General features: G+C 41.5%; 1 protein-coding gene across 2 annotated transcripts in view; it reads right to left on the reverse strand.

Moving 5' to 3' along the window:
• Positions 1 to 4828: 4828 nt before the first annotated feature.
• The window catches only part of LOC137136262 (zinc finger SWIM domain-containing protein 6), a 41667-nt gene continuing 31091 nt past the window's right edge, over positions 4829 to 15404 (reverse strand). For both annotated transcript variants that reach the window (XM_067521460.1, XM_067521462.1), the window contains 5 exons: positions 14648 to 14783; positions 9495 to 9652; positions 9205 to 9368; positions 8254 to 8335; positions 4829 to 8131 (listed from right to left, as the gene is read on the reverse strand). In XM_067521460.1, coding sequence (XP_067377561.1) covers positions 7266 to 8131; positions 8254 to 8335; positions 9205 to 9368; positions 9495 to 9652; positions 14648 to 14783 — 1406 coding nt within the window. In that variant the 3' untranslated portion in view covers positions 4829 to 7265. The remainder of the gene's footprint in view (positions 8132 to 8253; positions 8336 to 9204; positions 9369 to 9494; positions 9653 to 14647; positions 14784 to 15404) is intronic.

Genomic DNA, 15404 nt, shown 5'->3' on the forward strand with positions numbered 1-15404 from the left:
CAGACATCCGGCAGAGTGTTGGAAATAACAATGAGTTTTGAAGTGAATGTATTTTTGGGTGGGAGCAGCCAGGTCGCAGGTGCATAAATCTCTGTTAATATTTGTTAATTGTCCTTGGAAACCATTGGATGACAGCACTGTTGGCTCAGGTTTGTTGTTCAGGTTGGGAACTAGGGACATAGTGGAGATAAAAGTGCAGAAAGAACTTTTTTTTAATTTCAAATTTGTTTATTACAAACAGTGAACACTGTGAACTAAGTGCTGACATACCTTTTGACAAAAACTGTAAATAGATAACACACACAAAAATGTTAAGACGCTATGCAACACAGATGAACAACCTGTTGTGAGGTGCATTTCAGAAAGAGGAAAAAACTTTATCATGTAAGACTCATGTGTGCAATTCAGCAAAAAATAATATGCATAAAACCAACACCAGATGAGCCCCTGTTGAGTAGCTGCATATTCCAGGGCACCGTTCCCCCAATCTGGTGGTGGTTCAAATGACATTTGGCTGACTTGTTATACATAGCTCAATATCTTCCAATAGCTTATAATGATTACCAATATTGGAACCAATAAAACATTTGTGGGCCAGAAATTGTGAAAGAATAAAATGAAATGATGTGTGTAACTTTGTTCTAACATTTTATGTCCCTCCGAGGCTCGTTCCGCTCTGCCTGAAAATGGTGAGAATGTCAAAAGAGGTAAAAAAAAATGGTACCACAGTGTGTGCTCAGGGTGTAAGTTATGGCTGTAACTTTCTCACTCTGTCAGGCGCTTTAACCGTCTGTCCTGGAGGACACATTAACTTGGTATCCTTAAATAAAGTCCTTTAAATAAAGCTAGGGGAGTTAAATAATGAGAAAGCTGCTCCCACTGTCCTTTCTGCTTTTAAATGAACCTCTGCCTTTTATTATTAATGTCCCCTTATCGCTCATCATGGCCACTGACCCGCTGCTGTAACCCCTTCCCACTCAACCACATGAGAAGCTCCGGCAAGTGGTCGCCGCAGAAGTAATTGAGGGCAATTTTCAAATTAAAATTTAAACCCCTCGTCCATCTTCGTGCAGTGGGGAGGGAGTGGAGGAGATGGGTTTTGGGGGCTGATGACTTGATCAAGTTTTGCGAGCTGGGCAGGTACTCAGGCTGGGTGAGGTGGGATGATGAACGAGGGGCATTAATCTCTGTGACAGAGAGAGAGGAGTTAGCAGCGGTGATAGCAGCGCTAACGGCTTTAATTAGCATTTAATCAGACGCCTCGGGGCCGATGGAGGGGGAAGAGGAGATCAAACTCCAATGGCCTTCTGTAAGAAAAGGAAGACAGTCCCTGTGGTTGCCAGGCTCATGCTGCAGGCAACATTGAAGAACACATGCCTATGATCCTTTTTTGTACTCCTGTAATGATAGCATGCTGGATGCACCATAAAGGCCTGGACCTTTAACATAAAAAATGGTACAGTTAGAGGCAGATAAGCTGCATTTGGAGCAGAAAGTTCTTGGTAGTCTTCTTTGCTTGAGAGTCCAATAAGCTTCCCTAGGGTAAAAGTATATCCAACGCATTCTAACCTGCATTTCCACAGCAGGGCCAAAGCACCATGGAAATTAAACAAAGTAGTAGCCCCCAACCCAAGTCCACTGACCCAACTCACTCCTTACTGTCTGTCTTTTTATTCAAATCAGCACTGGTGCTTTTGGTAGCCACCAAAACAAAATGTGAAATACTTGGTGTGATCTGACCAATCAGCTAAATTCAGCACTACAGGGCACACCCTGAAAATCCCTGAACACTGGTTCCTGCTGTGAAAATGCAGTTAGAGAAACTGATCTCCAAAAAAAGCTCCTGGCCCTTTCCTTTAGGTGAATGTAGTATTAACCGTTATGCTTCTTGCACCAGACCATTGTCGAAAAGCAGAGGACAGATTTTTTTTCTGCCAAGTTGTTGTTGTCTCACACACACAGACACACACACACACACAGCAGTTGGCAAGCAAAACTGGACAGTTAGCTTGGTTTTGAGGAACTGTAGAAGCCTAAACTTTACATTCACTGTGTTTCTGCAAACTTATCTATTAGATCACCCGCTCATCTGCTCCATTCACTCATCTTCACTCATTGCTCTCTCTCAGTCATTACCTCGCTCAACCACTCAATGCACACACACACACACACACACTACGTACACAGACAGCACACTGTAGGAGCTGCACTAATCACATGACAATAGACCCAACAGACTGCACCCTCAGATACTGTACGCTCACTCTGTGGGTTTTTCCTAGATAGTTTGACTCCACAAGTGCTAAACTTATTATCGAAAGGCTCAGGAGCAATGAAGGGTATAAGAAAAATTAAACAAACTGGAAGACATATACTATAGCTTGAAGTTATTTTGGGCATAAATGTTGTAAAAAATAGTGTTTAATTTAAGCAGGGACGTTATAAGATGGTGTAGGTACAGCCGAAGTATCAGAAAGACATGAAATGACAAAAACATGCTGGCTCTTTGATTAAAAAAAGTTTTAAAAAATTTGCTTCAAACCTGCAAACTCAGGCCTTCATAAAAATGAAAAAAGGTCGCTGAAAAATATGTGAATAAAAGGAATTAATTTTGACTCTTGTAAAGCACTTAAAATAGAGCCAAAAAAATAAAATAAAATAAAACATGTCACAGCTTTTGTTGATGCCTGATAATAGATTAACCAGTTTAACTGAGGTCACCCTCAAATTCTGATGAATTTAGCATCTATCAGCATTTTAAATTTCCTATTGCAAATTTAAAACCTAGAGGCATTTGTCTTTTTTTAGTGAAGACAAAAGATGATATTCAGGTAAGCCTGTGCCCCCTCTGTGGTTGGAGATAGACATCCAGGAGACTCTTTTACAAAAACATTACAAAAATAATTAAAACTACTACCATTCCTATCTACAGATTTTTACTCTACCTAGCTCTTTATTTGTCAAGTTAGTTTCTGTCTTACGCAGCACATTTAAAATTCAGAAGTGCTTTTTTGTTTTTTACTTCAAAAATGCTTTCTATAGGTGAAACTATAAGGCATATTATATCTGTCATTCTGCAGGAAAATGTCAAATCGTTGACAGGCTCTGTGTGAGTGTGTGTGTGTGTGTGCGTGTGAAAGAGAAAGAGATGGGAAAAGAGAGGGAGTGAATGCTCTAGATAGTAGTTTTGATGGTGATGGTGAGGAAGAGGGCTTTTGGCATGAAAGGGAGCAGCGTGTGATCATGATGTCATTAGGAGTATACAGTGAGACAGCCCGGAGGTGGATACTGTACTGTGCTGCACCCAAGGGACGTCATTACCAACTGGAACTGAGCAGGGACCTGAGCACAGGTCAGACACACAGGAAGTGGTCTCTCACATACACACGCATGCAAACAAATGTACACTTACTCGCGTGGATACACACACATGCATGAGTATGGGTTTACTCTCCATCACACACATTATTTCACACAGGCAGGCATCCATCACATAAGAAATGGACAGGTCTGTCTGGCTTCTGACAGCAGATGGGTGCTTTTGTTGCTAAACCTGACGAATTCTTCAATATCTAAGTGGACACCTCTATGGACAAATGTGCCTCATTAATGAGCGCACACAGATGGACAACGCACACACAGACACAGACTGAGAGCTCGTGCTGTGCTAAGTTGCGGTGTGTATACCAGTGTAGCCGTCTGCGCTTCATTACTGTTCACACACAGACAGTTGCGGTGTTTTCGTGTCAATGTTTAATGAGGGGCTGGGAGTCTGGGGACCTTACTGCTGTCAGTAGCTCCTGTAGTCTGGAGCTACCACCTGTTCCCATTCATTCCCTAAAGGCCTTAACACTACACACACACACACACGTGCAACAAAACACATGCAGACAAACACAGGCATGCAAACCTGAAGAAGCATGCACAAAAACATGTCTACGCAAACACAAACACACACACCTGACAAACTACATACACTGATTTAGTCATCCTGTGGCACCTCTGTCAGTGTTGGATGCATGTAAACAGGTTATTGTGGTTGGCTGAGCCTGGCTGCCTGACAGAAGCTACAAAGACCATGGGAATATCAATTGATACATTTCATATTCCTCGTCAGCTTGCCAGAGATGACAGCGTGAAAGCTGCTGCCAGTGAGAGTGATCCCTCTCTGCCTTTTTCTGACACTGCTGTTTGATGGAGATCTGAACTTTCCTGACTGATGGGCTCTCACTGATACGCCGAGCAACGCACGCCTCCAAGCTCACAGACCGCGTCCCATAACAGTCCATGACAGACTTTCTGAGACAAAAGTGCAGCTGTGGAAAAAAAATGTCTCCCGTCTCAGGGTACCATAAAAAAAAAAAAAAAAAAAAAAAAAGCTTTGAGGGGACTTTCAGATACATTTCGAAAAATGAACTTTTATTAAAACAAACAAAAAAAAATCAATTATTGACTCATTAACAAGATTATAAAACAGTGATTTAGTTACATAAATAAATTGATATCGGTGTATCAAATCTTAATTTCATAAGCATGTATACATGGGTCATTGTAATAAATAAAACGGGAGAGCAGAAGATTTCTACACAAACAGACAAACAAAAAAAAATAAAAAATCAAATAAAAACCTAGAAAGACTCAGAGGAAATTGTTTCTGAATAGAACAAGAGACACTGGACAACGTATTTTTTCCACCAAACACACGTGAGGAATTGCTTTGTTAAAGCATGAGTTACACAGCCATTCACTTACTAATTAAGGACACTAAAGCTGGGACCAAGGTGGGTTGTCTCTCACCTCTTAAAACGCGTTTGGTTGTTAGATAGTCTCCTGTTTGGTTACTTTAAAGCGTTAAGACAAGGCAAGAGAAAAGGCTGCTTTTATCTTTAATCAACACAAGATACTGTAGAAAAGAATGCACAGGAAAAGAAAAAAATATCTAATAAAAACAAAGGTAAAAAGGCAAGTAATGATAGGACAGCTGAAAATTGAAAGTGTTCAGCAGTACTAAAAAGTCTATGGTGAATAGGGGAACTGAGGAGACAAATTTTTAAAATTTTTAATATAACTTGTGCATAATTATCTCTGAGTCTTATTGGGTTGCAAGACTATTAGGTTACTGCAAAATGAAGCAGACTTTAGCCAAGAGATGTCCTTAAATGCATGTAAGGCTGGACACATAATACATGTTTTTTTTTTAACAAGATCTCCAATTAGCTCCTGTATAAAGCACATTATAGTTTCCCCCATAGAATTCCATGGAGAACTAGGCTAGTACAATAGCTTACATGCATAATTAAGTACTTCAAGAAATCCTGTATTTGTGTTTTCAAACATTTATTGACCAATGGCCTGAAGTAGTCTACCTCCCTCCCCTTTCTACGCTTTAGTCGGCAGGAATGAACAACAGTGTTTTTTTCTGCCATTGCCAATATGATTCAATCTGCATTTCTGACGGGATCCAGCGTCTCAAGTGTGAACACCACGTGGCCCTGTCAGCACAAAAAGCCAATGACAAGGTCAGTCTAGTCCTTCTGATATGTTCTGTTTTCAACAAAAGAAAAAAAAAAAGAGAAGACAAAAGAGAGAAAGAGAAGGAGATCGAGAGAGAGCAAACTACAGCGGCTTCAAGTATTTCACATTACATAGAATACTCTGTATAAATTAGTTAACATATACTTTCAGATCCTCCATATTCAGACATATACTATGGCATATATACAGAGTAGAATAAATGCTCGCTCATGTTGTGTCATTGTTTTGTCTTTTTCCTGTAATCAGTCGTTCATTTGTTCCGCCTTTTTCCTGTGTAGAGAAATCCCTGAGAACATTCTGGGTGACAATTACTGAAGGTTCCACACAATGAACTATAACAGTAGAAAGTCTAATTTCTATGATTCACATGCACAGAGGGAAATGACACTGGCCTAGTCTGAAAATACCATACAACAGTGGCGGTGGAGATGAGAGCAGCCTGACGTACTGACACGTCTTCTGGGGGTGTTAGAGCCAATTTCTGGGGTAAATTAACAATGGCCGGGGGAAGTGACGTACAGCAGAGCCGAGCACAGAAACACTCAGCAGGAATCTAACTCTACTTATCCTGATAACCTTGGTCTCACTAGTGAATCTCCTGTTTAATTAACACTGCCAGCTATCATACATGATGGATATCATGATAGCAAAAGATAAAAAAAAAATTAAAAAACTGGGAGCGGGTTCTATACCATATTATGAGGTAGTCGTCTCCCTCTGAGTATCTGCTTCAACTAGAAAGCGTAACTATATAGTTATACTAATGTTTTAGTTGAATTTGGGTAGTTAAAATTCACAGCGATACTACATTACATTAATGTAATAATAATACTCATTATCTTTGTCTAATGTGCCATCACTGTAGCGCCTGAAACTGTCCTCTGTCTAAAACAGGTACTCATTATGGAGGTGGGGAGATTACAACAATAACAACACGAGTTAGCTCAGAGCATTGTTGTGTGTAATGAAGCTAATGTCTGGGACCCAAAGAAAACTAATGGCTGCTCAAGTGCTGCTGCTGCTGTTACTGCTGAGTCTGGAGAAAATGCTGATGGTGGCTTTCTGTCAGTGCTAACCCAAGCTGTGCCGAGCCGAGCTAAGCTGTGCAGTGCTGCCCAGCGCCCACCGGTGAGGGCCTGGACAAAGGGAGGTGCTCTGTGTGGTTTAAAGCCTTAGTTTCTCTTTGAGGATGCCAAGACGGTTTTTTTTTTTTTGTTTTGTTTTTCCTTGTTTTTTTTGTTGTTTTTTTACATGAGCGCTATTGTAGAAGGGCTTCAGCCACTTGACAACATATAACTCAGTATACACTGAAAAAGGGGAAAAGATACTTAAAATCATAAAAACAAAAGGACTAAAAATTAAAATAAAAAGCCATTTCACTTTTCATTTTCCTCTCACACATGTAGAGAAATACACACAACATCCACAATGTGACAAATTTCCTCTCTGAAAAATAAAAACACTTCTGTACACATAGTAGTAATAATATTATTAATAATAATAGTAATGTTTATAACAATAACAACAGCAAGAACAATAATACCGCGTGTGGCTCTGTTGATTTTTTTGTCTTCTTTTCCTTTCTCTTTTTGCTTCGTTCTACAAGTCACATCCCTCTTTTTTACTTGTCTAATTTATAAGTCCAAAAGAAGTTCAAAAGGCAGACTCAAGTTAATAGAAAAGTACTAGAGTGGGAAAGGGGGAGCTTTTGGCGTCCCCTAGCATCACCCTCAGCCAAACCTCTCCCTCACCAGCATCATTAGTTTCTTTTTGCCCTTGTAGATCTGTTTCAGGTTGTCTATGAACTGGGTGAACTGAATGTGTCCATCGTGAGCCATCATAAAAGTCTCCCGGGCTTTTCCCAGGAACTCGATAAACTCACTGTAGTGGCGAGGGCTGATGTGTGTAAGCCGCGAATGTGTGGTGTTGATGTAGGCCCCAATGGTTGCGTCCAGCAGCTGCCTGAGCGGCGCTTTGTCCAGGGACATCAGCTTTCCCGAGTTCCTGCGGCTGTGCAGTGCCGACACCATGCCCGGCGTGGTCAACGTGCACCTCCGCAAAATGTCAGAGAGCACGGTGGCACACTTCACGCTCTTGACCACCAGGGGAATAACGGCAGCCAGCTCATTCTTTCCCAGCGAGTGGCTGAGGGCGCAGGCCCACAGCACATCATTGATGGCTGGGTGTGTGTCCTGGTTGTAACTGAGGTTCAGATGAGCCATGGCTAACGTTGCCAGTTTATACGCCCTCATCGGGTAGCCGCGGTGTTCCATGTAGCGTGCAATAGTGAACAGCTGTGTGTAGCTCATCCCTGTTGCTGCTGCATCCAGTACAATCTGGTAGGCTGTCTCGAAGGCAATGTGGTCCTTTTCACAGAGTGTAAGAGCAGAGAGGGCACAGTTCTGGGGGTCCTTCATGGCACACTGCAGGGCGAGCGTGCGGGCGGATGAGGCCAGGTTCTCCTGCTGATGGCAGTCCAGGTGGAGGCGGACAATAGTGCTGTTGGACATAACAGTGGTGGCAACAATACTAGTGGCTTCAGTGGGAGTGAAAAGAGTGAACCAGCTCTGCATGATGCTGTCCAGGGCATACACACCTGAAAGGTGAAAACAGGAGATGATGAACACAAATTTGCAGAATGATATGAGCATACTTTAAAAGTAACTAGCACATCTTAAAACAAGTAAACAAATTGATTAAGAAGTCAGGGTGACTTACCCACTTCAGTGGCACATGTGACTAACCAGCGCACCATCTCTCTCCTCCTCCAGTTTAATGTGGACAGGGTTATTCTCATCACCTGATGAAGGTGATAAAATGGTTTAGTGGGACTGATAGTGGCTTACACACATTAAACCCATCTGCCTTTTGTGAAACTTCACAGGGAAATTGAAATATTTTCAATATTCCTATTTTTTATTTAGAAAATGTTATCTAATGCAATTTTCGCTTCAAAAGTATAGCTGCAGAACTTTAAGGGCAATTTTTATTATTATTATAACTATATGCTCAACTGTCATTAAACAGGCTATCCTGTCTGTGGTTGAATTGTCACGAAAATATTTAACCCTTCTGTCTTTTGTACGTGGCTGAAACACAAGGCTAATGTGACCATGATAAACCTCAAAGTAAATATGTAATTCATGTCCATAATGTCCCCATTACGCAATCATCCAACACCTAAAAATACTTCAGACAGATAACAGATACACAGAGTTGGATCTCCAGTGGTGTGTTAGACATATCATGGCTGTTATGAGGTCTGATGATTGCTCTGCATTGTTGTATAATGGCTACAGAATATGGAGCCATTTTACTGGAGTGCACCCTATAGTGCAAACACCGCTCCCTCGTGATGCTCTCATATTCCAAGACATTAAAACCACCACAACTGTTTTTTTTTTGGGGGGGGGGGTTTCAGATTGAGGTTTCAAAGCTCTTACAGCATGCGGTGCCTATAGTGCATTTCATCCTTAACAGCTGCAAAACTTTCCTGTGGTAAAGAAATCATCAAGTATCTCACTACAAACATTTTTTACAGCTTTTACATTTTTAACAAAGATATGGAGTTTGGAAATGGTAATTCTGCTGGACCCAGGAATTGGCATTAAATAATGTGACCTGAACTTGATAAAAATAAATTTACGGTGGTTTTGTGTGTGTGTGTACCTGCAGTCCCAGCTCCAGAGACACTTTGAGAAGAGTGATATCAGGCAGGCTGTCCATCAGAGTGGCAATCTTGAATGCATCCTGCGCTAGTTTGAAGATGTGAGACGAGGAGTGAATGTTCTTCTGTATGGACTCCAGAACGGTCTCCAGCCTGCGACTGTCACCTAAAGCGAATACAGGAAGAAACGCAGGAAGATTTTGGAATAACAGAGATTACTTTATTTCACATACACATACATTTTTATAAGTATACGATAGGTGTTTATGGCTTCTGCTAAATATATCTGCACCTTTGGCAGCAGTGAGCATGGTAGAGGCCAGCTCACACTGTTGGGACTCTATGTGGCTCAGGGTGAACCAACGTGGGTAGCGATTGGGCACCACGGATACGATGTGGTGGGGTCGCGTCAGGTCACCGGAAGAAGCTGTCGACTCCAACACCGGCAACCTAATGAAGAAACAGACACAGACAACGAAGATTAAGTCATGGTATTGTGCAAAAAACAATTTGCTTCACTTAAATACATAATAGTATAAACTTCAATATTATTTGGAAAACTTCAAATAGTTATCCATTTTAAAGGAGCATTAACGAGAGCATAAAAACATATAGTGCTGAAATAAGAAAGAGCGGCATAGAAATGCAGAGATTTTAAATCAGAGAGACACAAATTGTTCAAGGATCATCAACATCACAGTGAAATCACGTCTTTCTTCATACAGTAATATGGCGACAGACAGAAATACCATACAGACAGAAAAAGTCATTATGATGGCCAGAAAAGGACTTCAAAATGAAAAAGACTTTAGTGATCACAGGGGGATTACAGTTAGCCTATCCCTGCAATTTACTTTCAACCTACCATTTAATCACCTAGAAACCAAGGTATAATTAGTATTTTCTTCACTCTAATTGGTCATAATGAAGACAGAGCAATGCAACACCTGCTAGTGGATGAAGGAGCTATACTAGTTTCTTTCTCTCTCATTATAATACTGACAGGGCCAAGTCTTCACCAGCACCACCACCATTACCACTGTGGCCGGCTCATCTCCTTTTCTGCTTCACTTCTTTTCCCCCTGCTCCCACCTCAGTTTCAAAGGTCTTCTTTCCTTCAGAAGACAGCACAACCTGGCCTTCTCCCAGCCAATCACAAAGCTAATTGAGTCCACTGGGAAATTAGGGAATTCACCTTCCAGCCCTGTAAGGCTGGACACACATCAAACAAATACCAACACATATGAATGAAAAGAGTCAGAAGACTAGCATACATGCATGCACGCACGCACGCACGCACACACACACCTGCCCTTTTGAAAACACATCAAAGCAGCCTAGTAAAAGCAATGTGATGCTAAATGCCAGTTTCAATTTCAGAGCAAAGTGCATGTGATACCTGAGCGAAGGCATGTACAAAAACAGCCTCTTTTTCGCTCAGGTTTGCCCAAGAGGGCACGAGCAGGGCTCGTCTCACAAAGAGAGAAGGTGACAAAATCAGAGTCTAGATGCATGCGAGTGTGAACACTGACACTTGGTGTAAAATGATGTTTGGAAGCCCTGGCAACAGCCCGGTTCCTTCCGCACACATCTAAAGAGCTGCTAAAAGCTTCGACAACACTGGGGCCTTCTGGAAGATTCCTGGGCTGTTGCAAAGCAAAAAAATAGGGGCCCTGGGTAAAGATGGAGGCCTCATCAACATTCCTGTCTTTGTTTGGTTTTCACCAGAGAGCCAGAGGCCTTCATTGGATGGGGGATTGAGAGGCCTGGCCTGCTGAAAAATAACCTCCTCAAAATGTTGGGAGAAAAATCCATACTGGGCTATTGTTATAATGAAAGACAAAAAGAAAAAAAGAAATGCTCTAAAGCATTCAATCTGAGCATAAGTACAGTGTATTCCCTGCCACGGGGGCTTTCTCATTGAGCACCTTGTAAACTACTGCAAAACGGTGTTCAGTGGCTATAAACACAGTCATCTCCTCTCTGCTATAACACTATACAAACTCTCAACTCAGTGTCAAGTGTGCTTAAAACATCAAATTAAAGTCATATTTCTTTACAACACTGCCATAGCTGGATATAAATGTGCATTATCAATGATATATATATCACTAACAGAGTGAGCTGGAAGGGGAAATCAATCCCTGTGTGAGGCAGTGAGGAGCAGCTTTGGTGTCAAACAGGTCCTGTGGCACCGTAGCACCCTGTCAGAGTTGAAAGGAGCGCGGCATTGCTTACTGCCTAAGAAATATTCAAGGGCGATCGTGTGGAGGGAGTCTGCAAGGAACCATCGAACCCAGACACCATGAGTACACAGAGATGTACAATCAGACATTAGGAAAAGGCTGATGGGTTGTAGGTTCATTAGACCAGAAGGACTATTGAAATAAACAATAGCTGAGTTTCTGTTTGACAAATTTGAATAGACCTATAGGAGGAACAATTGTACTGTGTAACAAGTGAAAAGATGACTAAAGAGTAAGACGGTGATCAAAAGCAGCCCAGCTGAGTTTTACCTAAACCCTGAGGCTCTTCTTGTTTCTGGTCAGCATCACCATGACTACTGACCTCTCTACATCATGCTCCTTTACCCCTCTGACTGTAAACACCCTTCACTTTAATAATATATCAAGCACACATCTGTCAGCTAAGCGACATATCCGCTGGAAGACCTTCATTCTCTACACAAACTTAAAGTTGGAATCCTTTACAGTGCCTGACAGAAGGGATCATAGCCTTTAAACCTTTAAACGAACCCCAAATCCTTGGCTGCTTGAAATGGCATCTGCTTAGAGTGATGCATTGTTTTCTGAAAAGCATGTAACCAAGTCAAGTGTAAATCTCATGCAAATACATGCATAATATGACATTCTCAATACAAATTCTGTTTTCAGAGAGTTTAGTATTTCAGCTACACCACTAAATTTCAGAGGGAATACTGTACTTCTTAATCCCCTACCATCAATAGAACACTATAGTTACTAGTTGTTTTTTGCAGATCTTGATTCCTAAAATATTATGAACTAATAACTGCTAATGTATCATGACAAAATAACCACCTGTCAGCACACACAGTGGGTGACTAGTACAAATTTTTGCCACAAGTTTCACCTCTAAAAATATATGAAATCTGGATCAGACTTGACCATTTATGAAGACACGATAATTCCATTTAAATTAGTGACATACTTTTTACTTATTTTTATTTTACTGTTAAACTTACAGCACCGGCTACTTTTCCTACTCGTATTTTCAAGGCAAAACTTGCACTTTTATTTAAGCATATGACAAGTACCACAGCAATACAAAGATGCTTACATGCAATGCTTAATATTGTTGTAATATTGTTGTTTCACTTACAGTATATGGGTCATTATGAGTACTTGTACTTTAGATTCCCTGTGTACATTTTGTTGCTAATACTCCTGTTTTTGAGTAGTACTTCTGACTTGAGGAAAGACTGAATGAATGCAGGCCTGACTTATTTGTAACGGTCTATTTTATAATGTGGTGTTGCTACTCCTGTGTCCCTAAATGGCCTCCATTATTTCCTCCAACACAGAAATTATTGATTGCAAGCATCTAAAGATTTACACGATCAAATAATGAGAATATTGACAAAACATTTTATTATGCAATGTTATTTAACTATATATGTCTACACTGTGTGGTCCAAACTTATAGAAAATGGATGTCAGCTTCCCGTGAGTGTCACGGCATATCATTGTATTTGTGTCTTAGACTCAGTTATGATATACAATGCTGTATATTCAAAGATTATGGATTATGCAGAGGATCAAAGGCTGGATTACAGCAAAGATCTAGAATTATTAGCATTGGAGGGCTCATATCTCATATGGAAATCTCATATGATAACAGGCGGCTGGGATTTGTCTCTTTGGCGTCTAACGAGTTGCGATAAGGACAGTCTCTGGCAAGCCAGCGAGCTTCTTCTTGTGTAGCTGCAGTCAAATTCTGGGCAGACCGTGAACCAGTAGGCAGCTCCTCTGTTTTTGTGTTGGCCGCTCACACCAAGCCATCGCATAGCATATGCTGCTCTTACAGACTTTAATTAACCTCATCCAAGGAACATAAACACACACATACACACACTCGTATTATTGGATACTGGATATACATTTGTGTTTAAAAGCAGTCGGACGTCCTCGTACTAAAAAAGCCAGTTTGAGAGCCAAAAGACAAATAGAGAAGTAAAAAAGTGTGTGTGTGTGTGTGTGTGTGTGTAAAAACGAGAGTTGGTGGTAAACTTTCTCTCTCCCCTTGTATCAATGATAGTGTTATAATGGGTCCATTAAAATAGCCCTGGTTCCTTTACCTTCTCCTCTATATTTAACTGTCCACCATCCCGTGGGAGAGGGGAGGTATATGCTATCATATTACACTACGCTACATTACACACATTCATTATGTGCTGAGTAGACAACCCTGGCTCCCAGGAGCACCCATAAGTGGCCATATTATTCTAAATCACGGGTTTCACGCCACAGGAGTGAGGATGGAGGAGGTGAGGGAAGTAGCAAGGGGAAGAGGGGAGTGGCTGACTCAGGAAAAACTGGTTTGGGACGTGGTTTTAGAGGCAAGGAGGGGACACACAGTGGTTTGATGTGCAACCTTGAAACCGCATGGCCCCTCCATGAGAAAGCCAGCCATGTTGTTTTGGTTTTGTAAGCATGCCATTTCAGTTTCTGACACCTCCTAACTGGTTTGCTGTAGAAAAGTGTGGATGATGTGTTTGTTTTCCTTTTGTTCCCTGTTTGTCCGACTCTGACATGTGATGATACAAGAAAAAAAACAACAGTCTTCTCATTCATGCACTAATCATTTGCCAGTTTGACAGCGATGGACTGTAAAGAGGTTTTTGCTTTGTAGAAACACAACAAACATCTCTCCCACACTGCCCTCTCCCTTTTGGCCCTGCATGTGTATGTGTACGTGTATATGCATGCGTGTGCCCTCCTTATTACAGTCACACTAATTACACCCTCATTAATGTAATTAATATTCGCTGATCCAGCTCCCACTAGTCACAACATCAAAACATAGCAGCGCAGACTGATTAACACACATACACATACACACTGTCCACACATGAATAAACAGAGATGCTTAATATAGTGAGATCAGCCACAATTACTGACGTTAAAACTTGAGAAGACCCTGCAGAGAGATGATTGCGTTATCTTGTAGTGCTTAGGAAAAATACTTAAGTTGGAGGCATCAAAAAAATCAGTTTCTGAGTTGGAATCTGGACAAATTAAAATTAATTAATTAATTAATTCTCCATTTAGAAGTGGTTAGTGGATTTTAAAAGGCTCCATTGGCCCAAACTTGGGAGTATTTTCTTATTCTGTAAACAAAAATCAATCTGATTTGATTTTTGATTTAAGTTTTGAAATGAGGAACACACAAAATTCAGAGACCTACCGCATGGCTCTCAGTGCAATTTTGTACGCCAGTTCAGCGTCGTGAGGTAGGAGAGAGGTGAAAAGATAGCGGGCAAAAGTGTGCATGGGAACGCTCTCTCTGTGGACGATCTCTCCAAGGCCAGAGTACGGACCAGCTGTACGAAAAAGCACAGAAAACAAATACACACAAGGACACACACATACATAAAAAGGGGCTATTTTAGTTGTGGAAGAAAGACGTGGAAAAGATAAAACAATCATCAGTCTCATCGAGACAGTTTGATAGTATGGACAATATAAATATTGTGTTATACCGTAAGTTGCGGCTTTTTTATTGTATACTGAGGATCGACTTGTCTGGTCTGTCCCTTCCAGCCAGGAAGAGGCAGAGCCACGCGGCATTAAAGCAAACTGTGATGTAAAAAAAACATATGGCCATGTGTGCAGACTTGGCCTCACACTCTCTCCTTTCCCTCCCCCTCTTCCTGCACTTCCCCTCATCTCTGGTGGGTTATTTTAAACCCCAACAGGCTCCTAAGCCACAAACCACATCACACAGTGGCGCAGCTGCAGCCTCCAGGGGCCCAAAGAGGCCTCAGAGCCTGGTGCTCTATTAGTAACGGAGCCAGAGGTGGGTGGTCGCACCAGAGCCAAGGAAGGGCTGGGGTTTGGGTGGGGACTGGAGTGGGCTGGGCCCTCCAGGATGTGCCACTTCCCCCACTACTTCTCCTCCTACTACCTTTCCCATAACCTAACCTCATTCCTCTCCACCTCCA

The sequence above is a fragment of the Channa argus genome, chromosome 11 (genome assembly GCF_033026475.1).
Source record: "Channa argus isolate prfri chromosome 11, Channa argus male v1.0, whole genome shotgun sequence".
In the NCBI taxonomy this organism is placed as follows: Eukaryota; Metazoa; Chordata; class Actinopteri; order Anabantiformes; family Channidae; genus Channa; species Channa argus.